At 44.6% G+C, this 22243-nt stretch overlaps 1 protein-coding gene across 1 annotated transcript in view; it reads right to left on the bottom strand.

Moving 5' to 3' along the window:
* LOC112215315 (piezo-type mechanosensitive ion channel component 2) overlaps positions 1-22243 on the bottom strand; it is a 93882-nt gene that overhangs the window by 24051 nt on the left and 47588 nt on the right. The window contains exon 4 of the mRNA XM_024374243.2: positions 5518-5560. Coding sequence (XP_024230011.2) covers positions 5518-5560 — 43 coding nt within the window. The remainder of the gene's footprint in view (positions 1-5517; positions 5561-22243) is intronic.

Raw genomic sequence — 22243 nt, 5'->3', positions numbered from 1 at the left:
TGGCAGTGGAAAACCTATGTGTTGTATTCTGAATAATTTCCGAGTGATTCTATTATCTTTTTTAGGAGATTGATTTCCCCTTCTAGCTTTAGTTCGGGCTGATTCCAGGTCATGGATTTGCCCATCTGTCACATCGGCCGCTGTCTCCAAACTTTACACTTCAGTTGAGTAGGTATCCACTTTAGCAGTGAGCAGTGTAAGATATGAATGTATCAGTTTTAATTGCAAGTGGAGGGCAGGGGTAATTCCCTCAAGAACAATCACTTGGATGGTAGTGGCCAACTCTTTTCTGACCATCGATCAAGAGGACCCAGCTCTTACAACAAAGGCTTCCAAAATCCAAGCCAATTCATTTCACTCTACTGAGGGGAACACAACAGCACATGTGCGCTACAGTAAATACATCAAAGTCTAACTTACAGTTGAGGTTTTAAATTTGATAGGAAAGGTTGTTCTGGATTTAAAGCTAGAAATGTGGATGATAGAGAGCCTTCATAGTCTGGGTCAGTGACTGTCTGCCTAACACAAACATATGGAGATTATAACACAGCACAGACAGTCAGTCATATTACGTCAACTGCTACTGCTTCTGCTTAGCTGTAACCTCCAGCCAGTTACAAACAGGAGCCGCAGACACACGCCAGACACGCACACACACACCACACACACCACACACACACACACACACACACACACACACACCCTCTTCCCAGCCAGGTTAAATTACAGGTGTCTGACTGAGACACAACATCAGACGGGGAGGCTGTTTAAAAGAAAAGTACTGTAGATGACACATACTTCTTCACCGTAAAATAATATGTCAAACTAATAGTCAATGAGGGCTAGGCCAGTAACCAGTGATTTGTTAAGAGAAATGTAGAAATGTACAACTGGCCTCGTACATCTGAGATTGTGACCTTTCATCACAATAACATAGACATTCTGGTTTCCCAATATAAAACAAATTGTCATATTCATTTGAAGCCTCTTTAGCCCGTAATGGTCCTCCCTTGGTACAGTCGCTCTCAGTCTTGCTTTCCAGTGTTGTATGTACAGTAATGTGAAACCCGGAGCTTCATTCTAAGGCCAGGCCACTCCAATCACTCAGTGGGCTCCACAGGTTCCTGTCTGGTACACATTCATCAGCGTCACTCACCTGCCTCCCAGACTCACACAATGCAATAGGAGGAGAGGTGCCGTGGCAGCAGCAGTAGACACCTGAGGGACCGCACGCTGACATACCAGACATGATCCAATGACGTGTTCTAATGTCTGTCATCGCCTTCATTCTCTAGTTTTCGTCTCTCACACCTGTGATAATTTTGTTTACAGTGTGGCATCGCAGGTTGCAAATATCCGTGTAGGAATTCTATAGAGCAGGGATGTCAAACTCACTTTGCCCCAGGGAACACATATGGTTTTCAACAAGGTCTGGAGGGCCAGAGCTGAAAATGTATTGTATTTCCACGGCGTCAAAATGTTTATCCATATTTTTGGGAATTTCCAATGCTCCCCGATTCTCTATCTTTAATTTCTGAGATTAGCTGGAAACGATCAAGAAACTGTATGAATGTAGTAGGTCTATTATAATTTCTACACAGTTTAAAGCATATTGACTTCGCTATTGACTTTGCTCCCACCACCAAAGAAATACAATAAATAAGTACAAATAAATGTTTCAACTCAAAGCCCCCACGGACCAGATTAGACATCCTCATGGCCCTTATGTTTGATACACCTGTTATAGAGTGTGTGAAAAGATATCAACAAGGCCATTAGGCTAAGCCCATATGTCAACAGAGGTAATCAAGATTCAGTCCTGCTAATTTCCCAAACAGACAGAGACAGACAGACAGACAGACAGACAGACAGACAGACAGACAGACAGACAGACAGACAGACAGACAGACAGACAGACAGACAGACAGACAGACAGACAGACAGACAGACAGACAGACAGACAGACAGACAGACAGACAGACAGGGAGCCATGGGAACGGCTGTCATAGTTACCCCCCCCACCCCACCCCCACCAGACAAAATAATAATTATCCCCTGAGGAATGCCAGTAGCTTCCCTCATGGCGGCAATATGACTCTAAGCATTAAGGTTGGCCCTTGCCCCTTCAGCTGTTGCTTTAACCAAGTGAGCAGTAACACTTTCAATACTGGGCAGGTGACATCACAGCACCTGTGGCTACGGATCACCTTGGAAACCCTGTAATGGTCGTGCTAATTAGCCTCGCGGCACAGCGCGGAAGACTGGGACGATTTACTATTTTTACACCACATGTGGCATAAGGATATGAGCGACAGTTAAACAATCGTAATGTCTGTGAACCCGGCGGCCGCACCAACCATAATAACAGCCGATGCTGGGAAAATAAACGCCCACTACAATCGTCATGACACAATGTAGTTTGGGTGCAGACTTGAGAAAACACCAAACCTCTGCTTTGGCTGAGTCTACTATTTTACGGCTGGCCGTTCCAGCTAAACACAGCTTGGGATGAGGCACATATCTCGCTTTCACGCATACGAATGCATCAATAAAGCCTTGGACAGTGTGTAATCATGACTTAACCCTCGTAGTGAATGAGACGTCTGTTTTCTAACCATAATATGCCTGGAAGGGAGAAAATGGACTGACATCTGTCAATACTTTGTTTGGATGTCCGTATTTAGACATGGGATTATATTTGACATTTAGATTTTTTTATATGTTATATTTGGGAGAATGGCAGATGCTGTGGTCACAATATGTCTGTCTGTTGTGGTCCCGATGTCTGTCTGTTGATGTTATGTCGATCAAAATGTATCTGTCTATGTTCACAGAAAGCAGCATCACAAATCCACATTAAAGGTAAAGTCTGGGATATTTCCTGCTGTTAAATGGTCATTTCAATGAATCATATAAACCCATTGAAATACACTACATGACCAAAAGTATGTGGACACCTGCTCATCGAACATCTCAGTCCAAAATCATGCAGGCATTCATATGGAATTGGTCTCCCCTTTGCTGCTATAACAGCCTACGCTCTTCTGCGAAGGCTTTCCACTAAATGTTGGAACATTGCTGTGGGGACTTGCTTCCATTCAGGTCGGGCACTGATGTTGGGCGATTAGGCCTGGCTCACAGTCAGCGTTCCAAGTCATCCCAAAGGTGTTCGATGAGGTTGAGGTCAGGGCTCTGTGCAGGCCAGTCAAGTTCTTCCACACCGGGGACATTGTCATGCAAAATCAGGTAAGGGCCTTACCCAAATTGTTGCCACAAAGTTGGAAACACAGAACCGTCTAGAATGTCATTGTATGCCGTAGCATTACGATTTCCCTTCATTGGAACTAAGGGGCCTAGCCTGAACCATGAAAAACAGCCCCAAACCATTATTCCTCCTCCACCAAACTTTACAGTTGGCATTATACATTCAGGCAGGTAGCGTTCTCCTGGCATCTGGCAAACACAGATTAAATCGTCAGACTGCCAGATGGTGAAGTGTGATTCATCACTCCAGGGAACGCATTTCCACGCATTTCCACTGCTCCAGAGTCCAAGCTTTACACCACTTCAATCGATGCTTGGCATTGCGCATGGTGATCTTAGGCTTGTGTGAGGCTGCTCGGCCATGGAAACCCATTTTATGAAGCTCCCGACAAACAGTTCTTGTGCTGACGTTGCTTCCAGAGACAGTTTGGAACTCGATAGTGAGTGTTGCAACCGAGGACAGATGATGTTTACGCGCTACACGATTTAGCACTCGGTGGGTCGCATTCTGTGTCCTTGTGCGGCCAAACACTTCCCGCCTGAGCCGTTGTTGCTCCTAGACTTTTCCACTTCACAGTAACAGCAGTTACAGTTGACCAGTTACAGAAGCTCTAGCAGGGTAGAAATTTGACTAACGGATTTTTTTAAAACATATATATTTTATCTTTATTTAACTAGGCAAGTCAGTTAAGAACACATTCTTATTTTCAATGACGGCCTAGGAACAGTGGGTTAACTGCCTTGTTCAGGGCCAGAACAACAGATTTTTACCTTGTCAGCTCAAGGACTCGATCTTGTAACCTTTTGGTTACTAGTCCAATGCTCTAACCACTAGGCTACACTGTTAGTCTATTGAGATTTGATGGCTGTGTGCTCGATTTTATACACCTGTCAGCAATGGTTGTGGCTGAAATAGCCGAATCCTCTAATTTTAAGAGGTGTCCACATACTTTTGTATATATAGTGTATCAAGACAGTGGCTTTTGCGGGCTACCTGAGATGTGAAACAGATAAATGTCACATGTTTGTGTGACGTCATTACGTCCAGTTGTTTTTATCGATCCACTGAAAACCCACCATAGCAGGCAATTGTTGCATCTATTTTCAATGCACACTTTCTAAATGTCAACAAAAAAATCTCTGGAAAAAAAGTGAATGGAAACATAGCTAAAGTCACGGTCCTGACAGAACCATTGCTGAGCAGCAGGGCCTATGGATGACTCACTTGGGAAAACACACTCGTCTGTGTGCTGCGATTAAGCCCCACCAGAGTGATGAGAATGGAACCTGGACTGTTTGTGTTCAGCCACTGTTTTTGAACTTGTGTATTTGCATGTAAACTTAAACGTAATCATTCAGTTGAGCTCAATTGAACATCTTCATTACTGTGACACTATGCCTTAGAATGCATAGTTGTGATGTACATTAGAATACGTCAACTTTCTTGTCCTATGTAAGGGGTGGGAGGATACTCACCCCTTACCCACACAAAAACAAAAAATATATATATTAAACTAGACAAGTCAGTTAAGAACAAATTCTTATTTACATTGACGGCCAACACCGGCCAAACCCGGACGACACTGGGCCAATTGTCCGCCGCCCTATGGGACTCCCAATCATGAAATTGAACCAGGGTGTCTGTAAACACTGAGATGCAGTGCCTTAGACCCCTGCGCCGTGAATATATATACAGTGTATTGCAAATTAGCAAAATGTATGATATATTACAAATTCTAATTTGTTGTGGCTAATGATAGCTAACGTTAGCTAGGCTAGGCGCAGGGTTAAGGTTAGGAGTTAGGATAAAGGGTTAGGGTTAGGAGTTAGGATAAAGGGTTAAGGTTAGGAGTTAGGATAAAGGGTTAGGGTTAGGATAAAGGGTTAGGGTTAGGAGTTAGGATAAAGGGTTAGGGTTAGGAGTTAGGATAAAGGGTTAAGGTTAGGAGTTAGGATAAAGGGTTAGGGTTAGGAGTTAGGATAAAGGGTTAGGGTTAGGAGTTAGGATAAAGGGTTAGGGTTAGGAGTTAGGATAAAGGGTTAGGGTTAGGAGTTAGGATAAAGGGTTAGGGTTAGGAGTTAGGATAAAGGGTTAGGGTTAGGAGTTAGGATAAAGGGTTAGGGTTAGGAGTTAGGATAAAGGGTTAGGGTCAAGGGATCTGAATACTTTCCGAATGCACTGTATACAAATTAAACTGTGCTATATACACTAGTAGACTAGTTTGATTAAATGTAAAAGCATTGGTCTCTTACCTTTCCAAGCCCAGCTGTCGCACCGACTTCTCCCATGTTGAACCTGCAAAAAAGACAAAACATAGACGTCTAAATCTTCATTCAACAGAGTGGACCATTATTCAAAACTCTTGAGATGGATTCAAGATGGTGACTGCCCAAATGGCATGCCTTCCTGAAGCACTTTCTGTTATCCTGCAGAGCCTCCCTATTATTCAGCAATGAGCGTTGAAGACCTGAGCAACATTAGCATACACTGAAAAAAGTGCATGCTATCTATTTTTGGACTGGATACACTTTCTATGGACACACCGGGGTGCAAACACACTTCATCTTTTCAAATGATTCACAGATTACATACATGAAGAATTGAATCTTGAATCCAGTGGTTTCACATGCACACTGACCCTCATTATGACAGTAACACAGGTCTAAACCAAATGTTAGTGAAGGTGAACCGCACAAACACACACTCACACGGGGGCGGCCATGCACCTCGACAGCCTCTTGGAACACACTCCGCCTCACAGTAAGCTGTCATCCTCTGTGACTCACACGACTCATGCAATTAGCAGACGATTCCTTCTCGCTCTCCTCTCTTCCCTTCTCCTCCCTCTTGTTTGAACATACTTCAGACCGAGTGTGTTTATGACATGCAACTCTGCTGTACATTGATTTAATGACGCGGGGCAAATCAAACTACCTTTTTATTTTCTTGAAAGTCTTTGGGCTGATGGGCTTTTTGTTTCCAGGGACATTTCCATGTATGCGAAAGGCCCCCTCCGGGTGAGAGAGTTGGGATTTGCAGCTGTCTTACAGCTAAGTGCGAACTCCCAACTCACTGCCCCCGCACCCCTATCCTCCCATCTGATCTGAGGATAGTTACTCTAACGACAGATCAATGAGTCAGTGCTAATTAGCTCTGTCGTCAGCTCATTAATTGCCTGGCTATAGGCCCTCCACGGATGAGAAGACATGTTCTCGACTGAGATGGCTGATGATGAAAACGTCCTGTTTAAAAAATGAATTTAACTGCAATAGTTACAGTACTACATGCTGAGGAAGTCATTTCTGTACTTAAGTTAAATTCATTCAACTTTATCAACAATATATTTATCGGTAACACCTTACTTTAAGTTGCCCTTATACTTATGTAACTACACAGTAATAACTGTAGTAAGGACCCTGCATTAACACGTACTGTAGTTACATATTAACCGCTTTGTAATTGAGTTGAGCTATTTCTATGAGGGATTAGTTAACATTCTAGTCACTATTCTCAAAATGAACCTCTCTGGCTCAGCTGTTTTGATGCCGGCTACCAGCAAGAATAATGAACAAAAATATAAACGCAATATGTAAAGTGTTGGTCCCATGTCTCATGAGCTGAAATAAAAGATCTCAGAAATGTTCCATATGCACAAAAATCTTATTTCTCTCAAATTTTGTGTACACATTTGTTTACATCCCTGTTAGTGAGCATTTCTCCTTTGCCAAAATAATTCATCCACCTGACAGGTGTGGCATATCAAGAAGCTGATTAAACAGCATGATCATTACACACGTGCACCTTTTGAACAATAAAAGGCCACTGTAAAATGTGCAGTTTTGTCACACAATACAGTTGATTTGCTGACTGCAGGAGTGTCCACCAGACTTGTTGCCAGATAATTAAATGTTAATTTCTCTACCATTAGCCGCCTCCAACATTCTTTTAGAACATTTGGCAGTACATCTAACTGGCCTCCAAACCGCAGACCAGGTGTAACCATGCCGGCCCAGGACCTCCACATCCGGTTTCTTCACTTGTGGGATTGTCTGAGACCAGCCACCCGAACAGCTGGTGAAACTAAGGAGTATTTATGTCTGTAATGGTGGAAAACTCATTCTGATTGGCTGGGCCTGGCTCCCAAGTGGGTGGGCCTGTCCAGTCATGTGAAATCCATAGATTAGGAACTAATGAATTTATTTAAATTGACTGATTTCCTTATATGAACTATAGCTAATTAAAATAATTAATATTTTTGTTCAGTATACGTTTCTCTCTGATGGATACATCACCTGTGCTATGGCGATTGGCAAAGTATACTACGATTAATGTACTGTATGTGTTGCTATTGGCTGCAAGACAGCGAACTATGCAAGGTTCCTTTAATGAATCCCCATTATATTGTTCCCATGGCTAAGCCAATAAAGAGGAGGGGGCGTTTGTTTACGTCAGTTTCTCGCTTACATCATGGCACCCCCCCACCCCCCTCCTCCTTCACTCTCCGCCACCCCAAAATGTTATGGTTATAATACAGCCTGGACATTGTCTATGAGGGAAGGCTACAACCACAACGTACTCCAATGATGAAGTGCTGCCAAACCAAGATCATACATCCATGTGAATTTATTCTCTCATTAATACAATATTATGGACCCAGATTTATGCCGGGGCACATGGGAAAATGTCATGCGTGTTTGATGAGCTGTTTTCTAACTAAGGTGCATGGAGGTTTTCTGACTCAGCTGATGTAAAGAGTCCAGGTTTTCGACGTCTGAAAAAGTCCATCTGTCACAGGAGTGGTGTAGAGTGGTGGCGCCTCGCGTTGCTTTAGATTTGTGTGTTTATATTTCTGGATGCTTATAGTAGGTTCAGTAAATTGATTCAGGCCTGACAGAATAATGTATTTGTCCATTAAAGTGGTAAATGACCCCATGCAGAAGAATGTCTCAGAGCGTAACAGTGAAAGCGCGTACTGTTAAGTGTAAAAACTGGGCTGATGGAAGTAGGCCAACTTTGGATTTACAATATAAAATCATTTTAAAAAGTTACTTACAATGCTCTGGTAAAAATAAACTCTACATTTGGCTAAAAATGTTTGTCTCTGAAAAGATAAGTAGAATTTTAGTCCCTCTATCTCCACAATGAAAAAGCCTATGGGCAGAATGCAGGATGACAGTAGTTAGTTATTTTCAGTGACAGACTAACCTATCCCTTGTTATTCAAAGGCCTCAAAAACCAACAGGTGTTATTTTGCATTATCTTTAGTTAGCAGCTACAGTATACATATTACATGAGAGAAAGAGAGTGTCAGAGTGGGGCCAAAGTGAAGAGGAGAGAGAGAGAGAGAGAGAGAGAGAGAGAGAGAGAGAGAGGACAAATTGAGAGAGAGAGAGAGAGAGAGAGAGAGAGAGGGGACAAATTGAGAGAGAGAGAGAGAGAGAGAGAGGGGACAAAGTGAGAGAGAGAGAGGGGACAAAGTGAGAGAGAGAGGGGACAAAGTGAGAGAGAGAGGGGACAAAGTGTGAGAGAGAGAGAGAGAGAGAGAGAGTGTCAAAGAGAAGGGACAAAGTGAGAAAGAGAGAGAGAGTGTCAAAGAGAAGGGACAAAGTGAGAGAGAGAGAGAGTGTCAAAGAGAAGGGACAAAGTGAGAAAGAGAAAGAGGGAAAGAGAGGAGAAGTGTGAGAGAAGGGAAGGGAGAGAGAGAGGTTTTGTGGAGCATAGTTGTGACTACAACAGCTGTTTAGCAGCTCCCTGCTAATGGGTGCAGGGTGCAGGGAGCGCAATAATGTGGTGGCACATAATAACGCAGTGGTGTAATAACATCCAGGGCTGTCCAGGGGTACAGTAAATACAGGGAATACTAGTACCAGATCCCTGTCCAGGGGTACAGTAAATACAGGGAATGCTAGTACCAGATCCCTGTCCAGGGGTACAGTAAATACAGGGAATACTAGTACCAGATCACTGTCCAGGGGTACAGTAAATACAGGGAATACTAGTACCAGATCCCTGTCCAGGGGTACAGTAAATACAGGGAATACTAGTACCAGATCACTGTCCAGGGGTACAGTAAATACAGGGAATACTAGTACCAGATCCCTGTCCAGGGGTACAGTAAATACAGGGAATACTAGTACCAGATCACTGTCCAGGGGTACAGTAAATACAGGGAATACTAGTACCAGATCCCTGTCCAGGGGTACAATAAATACAGGGAATACTAGTACCAGATCACTGTCCAGGGGTACAGTAAATACAGGGAATACTAGTACCAGATCACTGTCCAGGGGTACAGTAAATACAGGGAATACTAGTACCAGATCCCTGTCCAGGGGTACAGTAAATACAGGGAATACTAGTACCAGATCACTGTCCAGGGGTACAGTAAATACAGGGAATACTAGTACCAGATCCCTGTCCAGGGGTACAATAAATACAGGGAATACTAGTACCAGATCACTGTCCAGGGGTACAATAAATACAGGGAATACTAGTACCAGATCACTGTCCAGGGGTACAGTAAATACAGGGAATACTAGTACCAGATCCCTGTCCAGGGGTACAATAAATACAGGGAATACTAGTACCAGATCACTGTCCAGGGGTACAATAAATACAGGGAATACTAGTACCAGATCCCTGTCCAGGGGTACAATAAATACAGGGAATACTAGTACCAGATCACTGTCCAGGGGTACAATAAATACAGGGAATACTAGTACCAGATCACTGTCCAGGGGTACAATAAATACAGGGACTACCAGTACCAGATCACTGTCCAGGGGTACAATAAATACAGGGACTACCAGTACCAGATCACTGTCCAGGGGTACAATAAATACAGGGAATACTAGTACCAGATCACTGTCCAGGTGTACAATAAATACAGGGAATACTAGTACCAGATCACTGTCCAGAGGTACAGTATATACAGGGACTACCAGTACCAGATCACTGTCCAGGGATACAGTATATACAGGGACTATCAGTACCAGATCACTGTCCAGGGGTACAGTATATAAAGGGAGTACCAGATTACTGTCCAGGGAGACAGTATATACAGGGAATACCAGTACCAGATCACTGTCCAGGGGTACAGTATATACAGGGACTACCAGTACCAGATGGGTTGTGCCGTGGTGGAGATCTTTGTGGGCTATACTCGGCCTTGTCTCAGGATGGTAAGTTGGTGGTTGAAGATATCCCTCTAGTGGTGTGGGGGCTGTGTTTTTGCAAAGTGGGTGGGGTTATATCCTGCCTGTTTGGCCCTGTCCGGGGTTATTGTTGGATGGGGCCACAGTGTCTCCCTACCCCTCCTGTTTCAGCCTCCAGTATTTATGCTGCAGTAGTTTATGTGTCGTGGGGCTAGGGTCAGTCTGTTATATCTGGAGTATTTCTCCTGTCGTATCTGGTGTCCTGTGTGATTTTAAGTATGCTTTCTCTAATTCTCTCTTTCTCTCTCTCTTTCGCTCTCTTTCGTTCTTTCTTTCTTTCTTTCTCTCTCTCAGAGGACCTGAGCCCTAGGACCATGCTTCAGGACTACCTGGCCTGATGACTCCTTGCTGTCCCCAGTCCACCTGGCCGTGCTGCTGCTCCAGTTTAAACTGTTCTGCCTGCGGCAATGGAACCCTGACCTGTTCACCGGACGTGCTACCTGTCCCAGACCTGCTGTTTTCAACTCTCTAGAGAAAACAGGAATGGTAGAGATACTCTGAATGATCGGCTATGAAAAGCCAACTGACATTTACTCCTGAGGTGCTGACCTGTTGCACCCTCGACAACTACTGTGATTATTATTATTTGACCATGCTGGTCATTTATGAACATTTGAACATCTTGGCCATGTTCTGTTTTAATCTCCACCCGGCACAGCCAGAAGAGGACTGGCCACCCCTCATAGCCTGTTTCCTCTCTAGGTTTCTTCCCAGGTTCTGGCCTTTCTAGGGAATTTTTCAGAGTGACCGTGCTTCTACACCTGCATTGCTTGCTGTTCCCTAGGAGGGATGCGTCACTTGAGTGGGTTTCTGTACAGCACTTTGAGATATCAGCTGATGTAAGAAGGGCTTTATAAATCCATTTGATCTGATTTGAGATCACAGTCCAGGGAGACAGTATGTACAGAGAATACCAGATCACTGTCCAGGGGTACAGTATATACAGGGACTACCAGTACCAGATCACTGTCCAGGGGTACAGTATATACAGGGACTACCAGATCACTGTCCAGGGATACAGTATATACAGGGACTACCAGTACCAGATCACTGTCCAGGGGTACAGTATATACAGGGACTACCAGATCACTGTCCAGGGGTACAGTATATACAGGGAGTACCAGTACCAGATCACTGTCCAGGGGTACAGTATATACAGGAACTACCAGATCACTGTCCACGGGTACAGTATATACAGGGACTACCAGTACCAGATCACTGTCCAGGGGTACAGTATATACAGGGACTACCAGATCACTGTCCAGGGGTACAGTATATACAGGGAGTACCAGTACCAGATCACTGTCCAGGGGTACAGTATATACAGGGACTACCAGATCACTGTCCAGGGGTACAGTATATACAGGGACTACCAGATCACTGTCCAGGGGTACAGTATATACAGGGACTACCAGTACCAGATCACTGTCCAGGGGTACAGTATATACAGGGACTACCAGATCACTGTCCACGGGTACAGTATATACAGGGAATACCAGTACCAGACCACTGTCCAGGGGTAATGCAGTACAGTATCCCTGTATACACTGTACCCCGGGACAGTGATCTGGTAGATCTGGTGGATCAACAAAGCCTCAGAAGTCCTAATTATAACATTTGTCTGTCAAGACGGATACAACTCCCTTGCCTAGATCATGCTACATACCTGGGTTAGCCCAACACCGATTGCTGTACGTAGTGAATTTAGTGCAGATTTACTGCTACTTCCCTTAGTCTTTCTCTCTTTATCACTCTATGATGTCATGGTCACAGGAATGGTGGAAATCATCTGGGCATTAGGTCATAACTCAAAGGAGGTGGCCAATAAAACGACGAGAGTGAGGCCTCCAGCGTGTCCATACAAACAGACAGCACATGAAAAGGAGAGAGAGCAAGCTGTTAGGAAGGTAGGAAGGACACGAGGAAGAACAAAAGGACCCTCAAATAGTTTTCTTTGAGTTTCTATTTCTCGTGTTCATTCTAGACAGCTTGTAACAGTTAATTTTTTCCAAAACAACAATGAGCAATTCAGAAACACCTGTGGTCTCGACAGTCTAAAAACAATCCCCCAGCAGAAAAACAACAGTGGTTTCCTTCTGCTGAGAGTGAGCCATTTTAGAGGCTGTCTGTGCTGCGGAGCACAATGTTTTCATATGGCTGAAAATGGGTTATTGTACAGATGATGGTTGTTCTGGGAAAACAAGGCCTAAAACACCCCTGAAGTCTTTCTGAACAACATGGGAATCTACCAAACCAGACTCCTACAAGTCAATGCTTCGACAATGTAAACAAATTGTGGTTGAGACATCTTGTAAAAAACCTGCAAACTACCATAGAAATTCCTTAAAAAGAAAACAGGGAAATACTTTCAGTTTATGTGCATTTTGGGATTCAATTGCAGTCATGTAATTTTTGGGGGGGATATCAAAGACCGAGGTCCTCTGTGGATTGTTAAGCTTCAGTACTGAGAGCTAATTGCGTTTTTGGTTGGGCTTACAGACATTGAGTTTTTGTGTAGTTATGGCGATAGAGGAGGACATAAGACATAAAGACCTGTTCCTTCCTGGAAGTCTCTTAATGATGACCTCATCTTAACCTCTACTTCTCCAATTCAATTGGAAACAGACGGACAGACAAACGGACGGACGTACACCTGGTAAACATGGCTGCAGCTCCCTCGCTGACTGACCAAGCACACATCCGAGGCCAAGTCAGTAGAGGGCCAAATCGAGGGGCCCACTCAAGGCAAGGCCGCTAAATCGATGATTTGAAACAAGATCTTTTTGCTAGATTTCACTATTCTTCACTGTTATTAGTCGGGACAAGGGGTCCAATCCAGAGGGAGAAGATATGACTGAAGCTCTGGCACAGATGCTTTTCGCCTCCCACCTCCACACAGCCTACTGTGGGACACATCTACAACGTTATTATTGGGTTTGACATTTTGTTTACATTAGTTCTGACCAATAACGTGGCTAGTGGAAACTGAAAGTTGTCAGGACCCATCCTCTCCTTGGTCCGTGCTGCCTGCATCCCTGTGAAACGTGGCTCATAGTTCCATGGTGTGATGGATTGTTTTTGTTGTGAATTGGGCTGCACATCCTGGGGAAGAGGATTCTTATAGCAGGACACTCAGAGCTATTAATGACAAAAACAGGAGTCACCTTTTGGACGTTTTGTCATTTTTGCTCTTGAATGTGGTGATAGGTGAAACAGTCTTGTTGCTGGTGTCCTGACAACCCAACAGAGCTCGTACACACACTTCCTACTACACTCCAATGAATCTCTATTACTATTTCTACTAGTCATTTTTACTAGTAAAGTTTACGAAGTAAGATGCACATACAAAAAGTAGGTTTCTGGAGTGTTTCAAAAATTCACTTCTTAATATCAATTTAACCGACACCACATTTTATCTGTGGCTTTTCTCAAGGTACATTTTGGTATAGGTCCACTTTTTGTAAATGTATTTTTGTATTTATTTAACCTTTATTTAATTAGGTAAGCCACTTAATTAAGAACAAATTCTTATTTACAATGACGGCCTACCCCGGCCAAACCCTAACGACAATTGTGCACTGCCCGATGGGACTCCCAATCACGGCCGGTTGTGATACAGCCTGGAATCGAATCAGGGTCTGTAGTGACGCCTCTAGCACTGACATGCAGTGCCTTAGACCGCTGTGCCACTCGGGAGACTAAACCCGCACTTTTGACTTACCTCACATTACAAGGGCAGTTCAACTGTAGTCTACACTATCTCAGATGTCCCAGTCTCTCTTCACATAGCAGCCCTTTACTCTCGCCACAACACTCTCTTATAGCAGCCAGGCACATTTTTAATCCACCTTTCATCTCTGACTTCACCTAGTGTTGCCTCCACAGAAGGGCTACTTGTTTTTGCTCCCTCTCTCGCTCCTTCACTTCACTCTGCGTTCTGAGGGCTGCCTGCACCCTCCCCGGAATATTCTATACAGTGGAGACGTATTCCCTGCCAACAGAGACAGAGGCAGGGAGATGCCATTTTTGTGCAAGACCAGGAAATACACCGAGCTCGCGTCGGGGTGCAGTGAGGATACAGTGGCGAGGGCGATAAGTGAGCGTGCGCCTCGTGAAGTTTTCCTAAAGTTCTATTAGTATCTTGTTGTTAAGGCCATGTTGACTAGCCACCCCTCCCCCTTCAAGCCCATACAGTACAGTGCAGTACACACACCACCATAACATACTCAAAGGCCACTTGGACCTGGAGGAAATATAAAAACAAAGGAAATGGTGTTGACTGTTGGACAATCAGATAACCTTCCCTGTGTGAAGGAGTGCTTCTTGTTTGGGCTTGGCTTCCCCCTTAGCTAGCGCTGTGATGTCATAGCTGCTGGTCAACGAAGTGCACCGCAATGAACCGCTCACTGTTGAACACTGCTAACAGGGATCCTCAACATAATGCAGTGCATCAAATGCTGTCAGAAGTGAAAGTTCATATGGGCATAGTTCACATCTGTTTGCTCAATTGAAATCCTAGGCTGGAATTCAACCTAGCCCGCACTTTGGTAAACTTGGATTGCAATAACATATATTGCAGAGCCAAACAAAAGCCCACAAATTATGTAATCATTTTGACAAGATCTAATTAAACTCCTCTTTCCGTAGTGCAAGATTAGTAAAGTGTGAATTTGATGGATTCTGCCTCCCTTGCAACTCAACACAGCGCAGAACATCCCCAACCAATCAGGTTTATTGTACTGTTATTGTATTGTTAATTTGATGTCTAAGAAACATGGATAAGCGTCTAATAGTGACATGAGACTGTGAGAACTAGTTGGGGATGGCAGGGCCTGTACATAAAGGATGGGATGGAAGGGCCAGTACATAACAGATGGAAGAGCCAGTACATAACAGATGGAAGGGCCAGTACATAACAGATGGAAGGGCCACTACATAACAGATGGAAGGGCCAGTACATAAAGGATGGGATGGAAGGGCCAGTACATAACAGATGGAAGGGCCTGTACATAAAGGATGGGATGGAAGGGCCTGTCAGCAGTAAACAGATGTGAGATTCCGTGACACACTTTGAGATAGTAGACTCTAGTCTACTGCTATGAATAGAAAGTCAGAAAGCAATAAAAGTAGGAATACTGATTCCCATGATAAAACCACCTAAACTTTTGTTTTAAAGCCCCATATGACATCACTATCTAGAGACAGTAGAAAATAGATGTTGGCAATGTTCTCTATAACATCACTTGGTGTCAGTTCATTTCAGTTCAGTTCCAACGGGTTCTATGTGGAACCCAAAAGGGTTCTACGTGGAACCCAAAAGGGTTTTCCTATGGGGAGAGCCGATGAATGGTTTTGGAACCCTTTTGTTCTAAGAGTGTGCATATAATTAGAACGAGGCTATTACTAGAACAGATGTTCAGGTCCCTGACGTTTCAGCAAGGCCAAAGAATGACTCCAAAGTATCAATCCATAGCTTGTTTGAACACAGTGTTCTTCAGGGACACTACGTTATTACCACAGTTCTACAGTCTGTTGTAGGTTATATCATGCTGAAAGTCCTCCCTGAAGATGCACACCAAGCCAAGCGCAGCATTTCCCTGAAAATGGAACAGAACTGTCACTAGCGTGAGGAAAAACAATAACGAACGCCTGCAACTTAATATAAAGTCAGTTTACCAGTACCATAATTGGAAACTGTCAACATGTCTAACTTTTAGAAGTAGAGGTGAGTTAATAGTAAGTGTGTTGTGTTAATGTAGCTACAGATTAGAGGCCATATCAATCATCATGATTCTGGTTAAGAAATCGAGTCCAACCAGCTACTGTGGAGGATTCCCTTACAGAAAAACACACACACAGTGTTCCAAAAACACATGATCTTGATCTTATGTGAAGTTAATGTGATAACATGTGACAACATGTAAAGCAACATGTGCTAACATGAAACTACATATGTGAATACATGTGATCACCTGTGAAGTGTTGCAAATGTTTTCACATTTTTTCCACATCTGAAATCATGTTTTTTCTGTAAGGATTGTAATGAGTGTTTCCAATGATATTATCCTTATATTCACTGAGTGTACAAAACATTGAGAACACCTGCTCTTTCCATAACAGTGACTGACCAGGTGAATCCAGGTGAAAGTTAAATCCAATTTAATCAGTAGATATTGTCTCATTGCTGCAACTCAATGGGCTTGGGAGGGCAAAGGTCAAGCATCCTATGAAACATGACCCGTCAAACCACACTTCTTAACATCCAACCGCACCAATCTGTCAGAGGAAACACCATTCAAATGATGACCAAGGTCAAGAGCACAATGAGCCAAGTGAAGCCCCCCCAGCCAAACCTTCCCCTAACAACGCTCCCCTAATGACGCTGGGCCAATTGTGTGCCGCCCTAAGGAACCCCTGATGACGGCCAGTTGTGATATAGCCTGGGATCGAACCCAGGTCTGCACCACTCGGTAGGCCTCCAAAAGACAGATTTTTAAGACAATTGAGACATGGATTGTGTATGTGTGCTATTCAGAGGGGGAATGTGTAAGACAAAAGACTGAAGTGCCTTTGAACGGGGTATGGTAGTAGGTGCCAGGTGCACCGGTTTGTGTCTAAAACTGCAACTCTGCTGGGTTTTTAACGCTCAACAGTTTCCCGTGTGTATCAAGAATGGTCCACCACTCAAAGGACATCCAGTCGACTTGACACAACTGTGGGAAGCGTTGGAGTCAACATGGGCCAGCATCCCTGTGGAACGCTCTCAACACCTTATCGAGTCCATGCCCTGTCGAATTGAGGCTGTTCTGAGGGCAAAAAGGGGTTCAACTCAATGTTAGGATGGCATTCCTAATCTTTGGTACACTCAGTGTATACTGTAACAGGGAGTAAATAGTATGACCTAAGAGTAACAGCAAAATTCAACAGAGGTTAGTTAGAGCAGGGGTTCTGAAATGTTTTCACTCAGGGCCCCCTTCCAGCATTGGGGGACAATAATAATAATATAGTTATAATATAATATACTATACAGTAGTATATTATAGTATAGTACCCCCACAGTTTGGGATCCACTGAGGTAGAGAATAACTTGCTCTTCATACTACTGTATAGTAGAGAGGAGACAGGAGCTATGCTCGAGCTTAACCTTTACACCTTTGGCGACAACGTGTCACAACGCAAAGGAACTGAAGGAACTTGATTGAGGGGGGGTTTCAGGAGGGCATTTTGAGGAAGTAGCCTACATGAGAAAGAACGCTAGCATGGAGGAATGAGACATCAACAGGAATGACAGAGAGTGAAATAAGAGTATAAAAGGGTGATCTGGAACAGAGGTGGACTGATGTAGTGAGGCAAAGCAGAGTGACACACAAACAACCTCCCACATCTGTCTGACGTGTGCCTGGGCCTACCACCAGCACACCATGCTCTGCTGGGTTCTCATTGGTTCCCCTGGGGCCCCAAACTTTGACCTTTGAGAGCCATGCTGAGGACCCTGGGAGACAGCCGCCATGTCTGGGGGCGTAGAGACTCACGTTCACTTCCCCAGCTGTCCATCTTACAACGCCAACCACAGTACAACACCCGCCCTGTCACGGAGGACCAATGTGGTCATGTCCATTAGCTCTAAGTAAAAGAATAAGAGAAAGCTGTAAGCTGACATGAATCCAGATGGAATCCAAATCATCCAATCATATAAGGATTCAGTCATGTTCTGTGTTGGAAGGAACGGTAGATAAGGGATGGACAGCCAGGTCATCCGTGATACAAGTCAGTATTTGATGTGGAAACCGGCAACTAGGGGCAACAGTGAGCACTGAAACCTTCAAGTAGGTTTTGGTTTTGCTAGTTCATAGTTGACGGGAAAGATGGATGGATGTAAGCATCTGTCTCTGATTACAAAGGTTGCAAATTCAAATCCAGCAATGGAAAGGTGTTTTTGAGTTTTTTGTTTTAAGCCTATCCCAAACCTTAACCATTCTGAGTTAATGTCTAACCTTAAGATTTCTGAGTTAATGCATACATTTAACCCTAACCTTAAACATTTGGAGTTAATTTGATGTCTAAGAAACATGGATAAGCGTCTAATAGTGACATGAGACTGTGAGAACTAGTTGGGGATGGAAGGGCCTGTACATAAAGGATGGGATGGAAGGGCCAGTACATAACAGATGGAAGAGCCAGTACATAACAGATGGAAGGGCCAGTACATAACAGATGGAAGGGCCACTACATAAAGGATGGGATGGAAGGGGCAGTACATAACAGATGGAAGGGCCTGTACATAAAGGATGGGATGGAAGGGCCAGTACATAACAGATGGAAGGGCCTGTACATAAAGGATGGGATGGAAGGGCCAGTACATAACAGATGGAAGGGCCAGTACATAACAGATGGAAGGGCCAGTACATAAAGGATGGAAGGGCCAGTACATAACAGATGGAAGGGCCAATACATAAAGGATGGAAGGGCCAGTACATGACAGATGGAAGGGCCAGTACATAAAGGATGGAAGGGCCAGTACATAAAGGATGGAAGGGCCAGTACATAAAGGATGGAAGGGCCAGTACATAACAGATGGAAGGGCCAGTACATAACAGATGGAAGGGCCAGTACATAAAGGATGGGATGGAAGGGCCAGTACATAAGGGATGGAAGGGCCAGTACATAACAGATGGAAGGGCCAGTACATAACAGATGGAAGGGCCAGTACATAAGGGATGGAAGGGCCAGTACATAAAGGATGGAAGGGCCAGTACATAACAGATGGAAGAGCCAGTACATAAGGGATAGTACATAACAAATGGAAGAGGATGGAGAAGGGCCAGTACATAAGGGATGGAAAGGCCAGTACATAACTGATGGAAGGGCCAGTACATAAAGGATAGGATGGAAGGGCCATACGTAAGGGATGGAAGGGCCAGTACATAACAGATGGAAGGGCCAGTACATAACAGATGGAAGAGCCAGTACATAACAGATGGAAGGGCCAGTACGTAAGGGATGGAGGAGGGCCAGTACATAACAGATGGAAGGGCCAGTACATAAGGGATGGAAGGGCCAGTACATAACAGATGGAAGGGCCAGTACATAAAGGATGGGATGGAAGGGCCAGTACGTAAGGGATGGAAGGGATACATAACAGATGGAAGGGCCAGTACATAACAGATGGAAGGGCCAGTACATAAGGGATGGAAGGGCCAGTACATAAAGATGGAAGGGCCAGTACATAACAGATGGAAATAAGGGATGGAAGGGCCAGTACATAACAAATGGAAGAGCCAGTACATAAGGGATGGAGGGATGGAAAGGCCAGTACATAACTGATGGAAGGGCCAGTACATAAAGGATAGGATGGAAGGGCCAGTACGTAAGGGATGGAAGGGCCAGATGGAAGGGGTACATAACAGATGGAAGGGCCAGTACATAACAGATGGAAGGGCCAGTACGTAAGGGATGGAAGGGCCAGTACATAACAGATGGAAGGGCCAGTACATAAGGGATGGAAGGGCCAGTACATAACAGATGGAAGGGCCAGTACATAAAGGATGGGATGGAAGGGCCAGTACGTAAGGGATGGAAGGGCCATTACATAACAGATGGAAGGGCCAGTACATAACAGATGGAAGGGCCAGTACATAAGGGATGGAAGGGCCAATACATAACAGATGGAAGGGCCAGTACATAATAGATGGAAGGGCCAGTACATAAGGGATGGAAGGGCCAGTACATAACAGATGGAAGGGCCAGTACATAAGGGATGGAAGAGAAGGGCCACTACATAAGGGATGGAAGGGCCAGTACATAAGGGATGGAAGGGCCAGTACATAAGGGAAGGAAGAGAAGGGCCAGTACATAACAGATGGAAGGGCAAGTACATAAGGAATGGAAGGGCAGGGCCACTACATAAGGAATGGAAGAGAAGGGCCACTACATAAGGAATGGAAGGGCCAGGGCCTGGTTGCACAAAACATCTTAAGTGTTTACCTTCAGGAATAATTGTCCCTTACCTAAGGGAATTATTTAAGGGCGTTACATAAAGCCACTCAAACATTTCTGTAGGTAAGGGCATAATGTCATTGTTCTATTTGTGGTTTTACAGTAGTTTGAAGACATGTTAGACATGTTAGTTTGAAGACATTTCTTTTTGTTACTTTTATCTCAACTTGTTTCTATTAGTTTCTAGCACATCAAGCTAACTTACTGAGTAGGTAGCTAGCTGGTCAGCTGGCTTTGTAGCCATGGATTGTGCACACTATTTAGCTACCTAGCTAGCTAGCTGGTGGATGTTTTCCTTTTGAAACCAGGGCAGAGGAAAGCAAAATTCACTTCCACAAATGTTGTTTACATTGATATTCATACTGAAGGAAGCACTTAAGGGACCTCATGGGCACCCTTAGCTTTTTCACTTATTTTAAGGGGGAAATTAGCCTTAAAATGTTTTGTGCAACTGACTTAAAGTTAAGGAAACTTTAAGTAAAGAGATAAGGTGGAAATTAACTTAAGATGTTTTATGGAACCGAGCCCAGTACATAGGGGATGGAAGGGAAGTGTCACGCCCTGGCCATAGAGAGGGTTTTATTCTCTATGAACCATGGCACGAAGCCTCCAGTGATGATCCATGGCACGAAGCCTCCAGTGATGATCAATGGCACGAAGCCTCCAGTGATGATCCATGGCACGAAGCCTCCAGTGATGATCCATGGCACAAAGCCTCCAGTGATGATCCATGGCACGAAGCCTCCAGTGATGATCCATGGCACAAAGCCTCCAGTGATGATCCATGGCACGAAGCCTCCAGTGATGATCCATGGCACGAAGCCTCCAGTGATGATCCATGGCACGAAGCCTCCAGTGATGATCCATGGCACGAAGCCTCCAGTGATGATCCGTGGCACGAAGCCTCCAGTGAGTAGTCATGGCCAAAGCCTCCAGTGAGGAGTCATGGCAGGAAGCATCCAACGACGTCCTCCAATGCGGAGCCTCCAGCGAAGGTCTCCAGTCCGGAGCCTCCAGTGACGGTCTCCGGTCCGGAGCCTCCAGAGATGTTCTCCTGTCCGGAGCCTCCAGAGATGTTCTCCTGTCCGGAGCCTCCAGAGACATTCTCCAGTCCGGAGCCTCCAGCAGCGACGTTCTCCGGTCCGGAGCCTCCAGAGGCGACAGTGCCCAGTCCGGAGCCTCCAGAGGCGACAGTGCCCAGTCCGGAGCCTGCAGCGGCGACGGTGCCCAGTCCGGAGCCTGCAGCGACGGTGCCCAGTCCGGAGCCTCCAGAGGCGACAGTGCCCAGTCCAGAGCCTCCAGAGGCGACGGTGCCCAGTCCGGAGCCTGCAGCGACGGTGCCCAGTCCGGAATTGGGAATTGTTTAAGGGCATAGCATTTAGCCACTCAAAAATGTCCTTAGGTAAGGGCCTACTTAGGGGGTTTTACGGTAGTTTGAAGACATGTATGGCAGAAAGAGTCTCTGACTACCATGGAGAAGGCCTGATTCACTGACTAAATGTCGCGTCAAAGAGATCTCTTTAATTTGGTGAGATAGCAAAATAGAACTTCTATAATCAAGACAGGACAACCAAATTGATTCAGAAGATAATAAAACACGTTTCTTTTAGTAACTTTTTTCTCAACATGTTTATATTACTTTCTAGTACGTCAAGCTAGCTTACAGTGTAGCTATAGCTAACGAGCCATGTAGCTTTGCAGTCATGGATTGTAACTATAGTGTCCTAAATTTTTTAGCCAAGAGCATTGTCTATAGTGTCCACTGTTA

This window comes from Oncorhynchus tshawytscha, linkage group LG16 (genome assembly GCF_018296145.1).
Source record: "Oncorhynchus tshawytscha isolate Ot180627B linkage group LG16, Otsh_v2.0, whole genome shotgun sequence".
NCBI lineage: Eukaryota > Metazoa > Chordata > Actinopteri > Salmoniformes > Salmonidae > Oncorhynchus > Oncorhynchus tshawytscha.
Note: the sequence above shows the minus strand (reverse complement) of the source record. Positions and strands in the feature narration are given on the sequence as shown.